Source organism: Caenorhabditis briggsae, assembly GCF_000004555.2.
Source record: "Caenorhabditis briggsae complete genome, chrIV, whole genome shotgun sequence".
NCBI classification, from domain to species: domain Eukaryota; kingdom Metazoa; phylum Nematoda; class Chromadorea; order Rhabditida; family Rhabditidae; genus Caenorhabditis; species Caenorhabditis briggsae.
Genome location: NC_013487.2, coordinates 14,710,666 through 14,718,701, shown reverse-complemented (window position 1 = coordinate 14,718,701; position 8,036 = coordinate 14,710,666). Strand labels below are relative to the sequence as shown.

At 32.6% G+C, this 8,036-nt stretch overlaps 1 protein-coding gene across 1 annotated transcript in view; it reads right to left on the bottom strand.

Moving 5' to 3' along the window:
• Cbr-klp-11 overlaps window positions 1-8,036 on the bottom strand; it is a gene marked incomplete at both ends in the record, with an annotated part of 30,394 nt that overhangs the window by 5,359 nt on the left and 16,999 nt on the right. The window contains 9 exons of the mRNA XM_045236209.1: window positions 325-459; window positions 575-663; window positions 1,865-1,892; window positions 1,940-1,947; window positions 2,043-2,183; window positions 3,612-3,714; window positions 4,385-4,500; window positions 6,195-6,328; window positions 7,751-7,848. Coding sequence (XP_045091193.1) covers window positions 325-459; window positions 575-663; window positions 1,865-1,892; window positions 1,940-1,947; window positions 2,043-2,183; window positions 3,612-3,714; window positions 4,385-4,500; window positions 6,195-6,328; window positions 7,751-7,848 — 852 coding nt within the window. The remainder of the gene's footprint in view (window positions 1-324; window positions 460-574; window positions 664-1,864; window positions 1,893-1,939; window positions 1,948-2,042; window positions 2,184-3,611; window positions 3,715-4,384; window positions 4,501-6,194; window positions 6,329-7,750; window positions 7,849-8,036) is intronic.

Genomic DNA, 8,036 nt, shown 5'->3' with positions numbered 1-8,036 from the left:
TTCAGAAATTCAGAAATTCAGAAATTCAGAAATTCAGAAATTCAGAAATTCGGAAATTCAGAAATTCAGAAATTCCAATCTAGAAGCGGTTATGGCCCAGAATCCGGCCTTCCCAGGCCACCATCGGTTACAGTACCCCAAAATCTCTCACCTGTCTCAATTTCACCATCAGCTTCTTCGCCTTCATCCGGGTGTCGTTCTATTAGAAGTTTTACGGTATTTGTTACTATTTTTTGCTGATTTTTTCAAGCTATTTAGATGATTTCTCGAGCTATTTTCACTCAAATCATTAGGCAACATATCAAAACCAAAAATCTGACTTACATTAATTAAATAATCAACATATTCTAATCCGCTCATCGTCGTCGAATTTCCAATTTCTAATAATGATGGGTCCGTCTCATCGAACCGTTGTTCGGTGGCATTGTGTCGTTGCGGGCTGAGCCGTTTTTTGAATTTCTGGAATTTTCAGGCTTTTTAGGATTTTGGGACATTTTTAAGGGGGTTGGGCTCAAAATTCGGGGAATTTTGAAGGTTTTTAGGCTTGAAATTCGGAAATTTTCAAAAAACTCACTTGATAGACATCGATGGGTGGCTCGGAATCGGAACGAGCACCTTTGATGCGTCGATTGTCAGATTTTCGATTGATGGACGACGTTCTGACTGAAAACTAACAAATTTTTGAGAATTGGAGTAGAAACATTAGAGAGAAAGTGCAAAGATTTAGTCTAGAGACGTCCTGGAGACGCAGAGGAGCTGGGCACTTCGGTTTTCCAACTTTAAAGGCGCATATCTCAAAAACTACAGTACTTAACATAAATATTAAATATAGCAAAATGTGTAAAATTTTATGCTGAGTAATTTTGCAGTCAACAACTTTTAGATATCTACAGTAGTTTTTGAGATATGCGCCTTTAAAGTTGTACACTCTCATTGCCTGCCGACACTAAAACAGTCAACTTTAAAGGCACACATCTCTAAAACTACTGTAGTTCTTCAAAAATTGAAAATATCAAAATGTGTAAATTTTTATGCTAAACAATTTTGTAATTACCAACTTTTTGATAGCTACAGTACTTTTCGAGATATTCGTCTTTAAAGTTGAACGTTCTCATCCGACACTAAAAGCCCAGTCAACTTCAAAGGCGCATATCTCAAAACCTACTGTAGCTATGAAAAAACCAAACAAAGTAAAATGTGTAAAATTTTATGCTGAGTAATTTTGCAGTCAACAACTTTTAGATATCTACAGTAGTTTTGGAGATATGCGCCTTTAAAGTACGCGACTGTTTTCAGCGAGATAGACGCAGGTAAGCTAGACGCTCTCGTTTCTCTGCGTCTCTCGCTTGAAAAAATCAAATTTAAAGGGAAAAATATCTATGTAGTGATTTATTTTTTCTCAAAAATCAGAAAATAAATTGGAAAAGTTTTTTTTTAGAAAAAAAAATTTATAACGAGCCTAATGAAAAAAGTGTGTGGAGAAATAAAAAAAAAGAGAAAAAAAAATCCAAGAGCATGTGATGGATATTTTATGTGCGTATCCGCACATAAAATATTCTCCAATCTCACTTTTTTTCTTTTTTTAATGCTGAGCAATAAATAATTCTAGGTGGATTTGGACTTTGACCACCGAAGAGAAGCAGAGAAACGAAAGCGTCTAGTATTGCTGTTAGAAGCTGTGAACTTTAAAGGCGCATATCTCAAAAACTACAGTATTTATCAAAAAATTGGCAACTACAAAATTACTCATCGTTTAATTTTTAACATGTTGCTATTTTAAATTTTTCCCGTAGCTGCAGTAGTTTTTGAGATATGTGCCTTTCAAAGCCTAGTGCAGGTTGTCTGAGTCTTATTACCGGCTTGCCTTGAAGACTACTCAAAAAATACAGTAGCTATCGAAACGTTGTAAACTATCTAATTGCTCAGCATAAAATTTCACATATTTTTCTATTTTTCATTTTTCTATAGCTACAGTAGTTTTTGAGATATGCGCCTTAAACTTTTTAGACCCAATTTTTGCGCTTTTTACAAAATAAACAAACTTACCATATTCGAAAAAGTGGCCGGATCCGAATCGGTCACATCTGGAACGAAACGTTCCAGCGCGTTAAAAATCACAACGTTTTCTCCACAAAATCGAATCGTTTCTTCCGGAATTTGAGCTTCCACGTATGCACTGTTGCCTAAAACATTTCAGATTTTTTTGAAATAAAACATTACTGTTTCAAATTTTTTTAAACAAGAATTCTAAAGAATCGTTTTGCTGTTTTGTAGGTCTAGATTATAAAATTCTAAAATTCCAGAAAATTCTAAAATTTAAAAAAAGTTTCTCAACATTTTTTTTCAAATTTCGATCAAATTTCAGAAAGAGCAAATAAGAGAAAAAAAGAGTGGAGCCATTTAATGTGTGTGTGTCAAGAAAAAAAAAAGAAAAAGAAACATATAGTAGTAGTAGTAGTAGAGTGACAACTGCCCCCCTTTTCATAGTACACACAGAAAGAGTGAGAGAGAGAGAGAGAGGCGCAGAGACACGCAGAGAAGAAAAGAGAGCATCCCCATCATTATCATCACTGCATAGATAAATAGATAGCGAAGAAAAGAAACATCCAGTTTTCCGGCCTTCCGGAAAAAAGATGGGCGGAGAGAGATAAGACGATGAACGATTATATGAGTTATTTAAAGGCGCATAACTCGGCTCAAAATTGGAATTTTTTTTTGATTCAAAAAGTGACATGTAGATTTTGAAAAGATCTACAAATTGATACTAAATTTGAAAATATTAAAGTTCTGAGTTTTCTGAAACATCAAAGTTTCAGAATTTCTCAAAAAATTAGATTCCATGCGAAATGAAAATTTCTGTTCCACAATTTTTTAATCCTTTCAAAAAATTAGTTATTATAGTTGCATTATTTGTTGTATAAACGGAACAAGAATGAAATGTAGGTTTTGAAAATTCAAAATATTTTGAAACAGTTATTATCATTTTAAAAAAAATCATATTCTGACTTTTTTCACTGGGAAATAGTCAACTTTGAAGCTCCAAAAAAGTGGATCAAAGTTTTTCAAATTTTCTAAAAATTTCAGGGCGTACTAAACAAAAATAGAACTTCAATTTCGTAAAGTTTTTTAGAGAAATTTCATGAGATATGGTTTGTAACCAGAAAAGAGGCGGAAAACTATGAAAATAGCATTGTGTCCCTTTAAAACCGCTTATCTGTTCTTGTTAAAATTTCGCAAAAAATGGCAATTACAGAAGTAATGCTCTATTTTTGTTCAGTGTACTTTAAAATTTTCAGACAAATCGAAAAATTTTAGACAACTTTTGTAGGACTTCAAAGTAGACTATTTTTCACTGGAAATCTAAGCGAAACCCTTATTTAACCTTGTCTGCATGTTTGCGTAATGGTGTTTGCACAGCTTTTACATTTAAAAGATTATATATTTATCCGAGCTACGTGATCGTGATTTCGGGCTGTCGAAGTATTAAAACGGAGTCAATTGTAATAGGAACAAATGCAGTAAAAAGAAAGTTTACAATGTGAAATATTAGAAATTTTTGAAACAGTAAAAAATGCAAAATTTTTACAAGAATTAAAAAAAAAAGGACTCACCAGAAATGGGTGGTCTTCTCTGATTGCTGAACCGCTCTCGTGCTCTTTCCACGAGCATTCGCTCACACATTGACATTGGTCGACGGCATCCGGGGGTTGCGACCTGGAAAAGACCGTTCTGAAACGTCGCGGTTTTAAAAAATAAGTTTGAAAATTTTGGAAAAATCATAAATTTACAGATAGATTTCAGGGATTTACAGATAGATTTCAGAAATTCAGAAATTCAGAAAGTCAGAAATTCAGAAAGTCAGAAATTCAGAAATTCAGAAATTCAGAAATTCAGAAAGTCAGAAATTCAGAAATTCAGAAATTCAGAAATTCGGAAAGTCAGAAATTCAGAAATTCGGAAATTCAGAAATTCAAAAATTCAAAAATTCAGAAATTCAGAAATTCAGAAATTCAGAAATTCAGAAATTCAGAAATTCAGAAATTCAGAAATTCAGAAATTCAGAAATTCAGAAATTCAGAAATTCAGAATAGATTAATGTTTCAAAATTTTTATAATTTTACAAAATTTGCTTGAATTCCGATTTTGCATTATTGGGCTGCGGTGGATTTCAAAAGCAAAAAAAATGAAAAAAGGGAACAAATTTTCTTGTTTGCCTTCTTTTCATGTGACCAGTCTCCATTTTTCTCTGCGTTCCTTTAAATTTAGACACCAAAAATCTCTTCTTTTGGCTAATCGTGATCTGTTTTTTCCTTTTTCTTAGCTTCAAAAAACCCCGAATTTTGATTTTCAAATTTCGCGCAAATTCAAAAGACAAAAAACTTACCAATCGCTTATCCAGTGCCGAGTTCGCTGATGACATTCCGTTTCCACCGCTCAAAGAAACTCCAGAATCCCCACCAGTTGATCGGGTCAGAATCCCATCTTCGTTGACTTCGATTACTGAAAATTTGGGATTTTTTGCGGAATTTTTTTTAATCAGCAATTTTAGAAACTTAAAAAATTGCTGTTTCATTTTTTGGATGAAATATTTGTCTAGAATTCCACAGTATTCGTTGGCACATTAGCGGTAGAAATCAGTGTTTTTCGAAGAAAAAAAGTGTGAACGAGAAATCCGGACAAACAGGAACACAGACAGACAAAAATATTTGAGGAAAAAAGAAGAATTTTTTAACTGAATATTACTGTTTCAATTTTTTTTAAATTTCTCAAAGAAAATTTTCAGAACTGCTTGCAAGTACCGGCGAATAAAATACACGAAGTCGTCTTTTACAGTTGATTTTCGGTCATTTTCAGGAGTCTGGATCTCAGCTGTCAGGTTCCCGATCACTTTGAAAACTTTTGAGATTATAAAATAGGCTCCGCGTCACTTCGAAACCGCTTCGTTTCGAAACCGGTTATTTCGAAACTACGTGACACTTCGAAACCGGTCATTTCGAAACCGGTCATTTCGAAACCGGTCATTTCGAAACCGGTCGTTTCGAAACCAGTCGTTTTGAAACCGCGACACTTCAAAACCAGTCATTTCGAAACTGCGAATTTTGCACGCTGCAATTTTTTTCTTCAATTTTAAGACTGAAAATTTCCAATTTTTAATTTCATTTTCACGTGACCGTGTTTTTTTTTGGTTTCGAAATTATTGGTTTCGAAATGACAGGTTTCGAAGTGACGCGGAGCCATAAAATAGACCTAGATTGAAAACTTTGCGTTCGCAAGATTTTTCGAAATATCCTATTTTTTCAGCTATTTGCCAATTTCTGAAGGATTCCTGTTTTTCACATTTTTATCACGAAAATGGTTGTCTTCCAGAAATGGGCCAGTATCTGGAAAACTAGGAATTTCCTTAAAATTCTGTAAATGCAAGGTTTTCAATCTAAGTCAGTTTTACATCTTCCATAATTTTCAAAGTGACCAAAGTGATCTTGACAGACGAGCTCCGAATTTCTGAAAATGTTCGAAAATCAACTGAAAAATACGATTTCGATTATCTTTTCGACCGTTACTGTATATAATTGTTTTGGTTCTTGTTATGATTGGACAAACAGACACACAGAGAGACTACTGTAAATTGGTGTGCATATCTCGAATGTTCACACAATTCGATAAATTTTAAGAATTCAGTTGAAACAATAAAAATATTTTTTTCAGAAAATTTAAATTCAATTTTTGCAAAATAAAAGAAAAGTCGAAATACTTTAAACATCTGAAAGTTTTGATTTTTAAATTTCCAATATTTCAAAAAATTGCTGTTTCAAAATTTGTTTTCCAATTTTTCAAAAATTTGAAAACTGTTACACCGCCCTCTAACATTCTAGAATATTCACTATTGTATTAGCTACACCATCCCTCAACTTATTATCCGATTTTATTGGGCAAACAGACACACAGACAGAAATCTATGGCTATTTTTGTAGCTTTTAACATAAATTGAGGCTAATTAAATAATTACTGTTTCAAATTAACTATAACGTTTCAGAAAACGATTTTGAAAATAGTAGGTGGACTTTATTCAGATTTTTGTCACTGTTTGAACAGAATTACAGTAATAATGAATTTTTAGAAAATTTTTAAAAAAATTAAAATTTGGTTTTTATGAATTCTTGCTCTCCAAACTTTCCAGAAAAAAAGTTTCTCACCATTATTTACTGGAGTTGAGGACGTTGATGGGAAAGCCGTTAAATTCCATCTGAACTCATTTTCGTCCCACTCGGCACGCTCCTTCATACGATCACAGACGTCGGGTGGAATGAAGTTTTCAACGATGAGCAATCTGAAGAAAATTGAATCGAAATTGAATTTTTAGAATTCAATTAAAAGAATCCCAGAAACCCAAAAATCCTAGAAACCCTGAACATTAATTTACAGTTATGGAGAAATTCAAAAGTTTTGATTTCTTGAATTTTAGGTATCTAAAAATTAAAGAATCCAAAGAATTCTAGGATCCAAAAAAACCTGAAAATTGCAAATTGCTGTTTCAAACTATATTTCTTTTGAAAACTACAATATTCGAAAATTAATTTGTCCATCGGTGAAAATCGATGTTTTAAATGAACAATCTGGACAAAAAGACACACCGACAGATGGAACATGAACGATCTTTGAAAAATTACTGTTGCAACATGGGCTCTGGGCTTATTGTTGAATTAATTTTTATAGTTGATAGTACTAATTTTGAAACAGTAATTTTTTGTAAAAAAATTGAAAAAATGTTTTAATTCATTCCTGCAAACCAGGGAAATTGATGAATCCCGAGAGTCCTTAGGAATTGAAAAATAATAGAACTTTCGAAAAATTGCTTATAATGTCTAAAACCTGAATCTTTGAAAACATGCTATTTTTCCAATTTTTGAAAGTTCGAAAAAATTACTGTTTCAAAATCAAACTTTGATTATTCAGTATTAATTAACTGTAATTGGTTAGCCGGAGGAATTATACTATCTAGACAAATAGACATACCGGGAAATTACTGTTTCAAAATGTTGCTTAATTTTCAGACAGGGACAAAAATTCAATCCACGATTGAATTTTTCAATTGGAAAAAAAGTCTCAAAATTTCGCATGTTTTCAGATTTTAACTATTCGAAAGGCTCAGAAACTCGAGCAAATCTATAATATGTTTTTTTTTCTGGAATTTTCAGTACCGAATCTACGAAAATCCAAAAAAATAAATTCGAAAAATCAACAAATTACTGTTTCAAAATTCTTGATTAATTTTCAGACAGAAACGAAAATTGATTGTTCTTGGAAATTTTGAAAATTCGGATTCTAGAGCTTTCAGTTCCAAACCTAACGAAACTTTTTTTAAGTTTGAAAAGTTTGAAAAAATGCTATTTCAAAAATTTTGAATATGTTCAAAAAAAGTTAGCACCAACTGTTGCATTAATCATTTCAGAATTGATTTGTATTCGGAGGAATTTTTGAACAATTTTAATGATTATTCACAATCCCAATATAATAATTCCCAGTATTTCTCCAGATTCTAATTCACCACAAGGAGAGCTCCAAAATGAGCCCAAACACGACTAGGCTCTGTTCACATTGGTTTTTCAGGCGCGTCGCTGTCGTGCGTCGCGTGCCTAGATGAAAATTCAAAATGGACGGAGCCAAATCGTGTTTGGGTTCATATTGAAGCTCACAATGAGCTTAATCTATTGAAAACTATGAAAACTAGGAAAAAAAAAATCAAACTCACTTTAATCTTAACTCCTTATCAATCTCTGATATCGTCTCTTGCAAATTCTGTCGCTCGTCCGAAAACGCTTCAGACATGTCTCGAATTTCATTTTTGCTCTGAAAACTTGCTCTTTTTTCAATATTTTAACATTTTAATAGTTTAAAAAACAAAATAAAAATTTGTATTGAACATACCGTAAAACTTCTAATAGAACGACACCCGGATCGTCCACTTTGAGCCTATATATCTCACTTCTTTTGAAAGATATCAAGAAGTGGTTAACTAGTAAAATGTTTATCAGAAT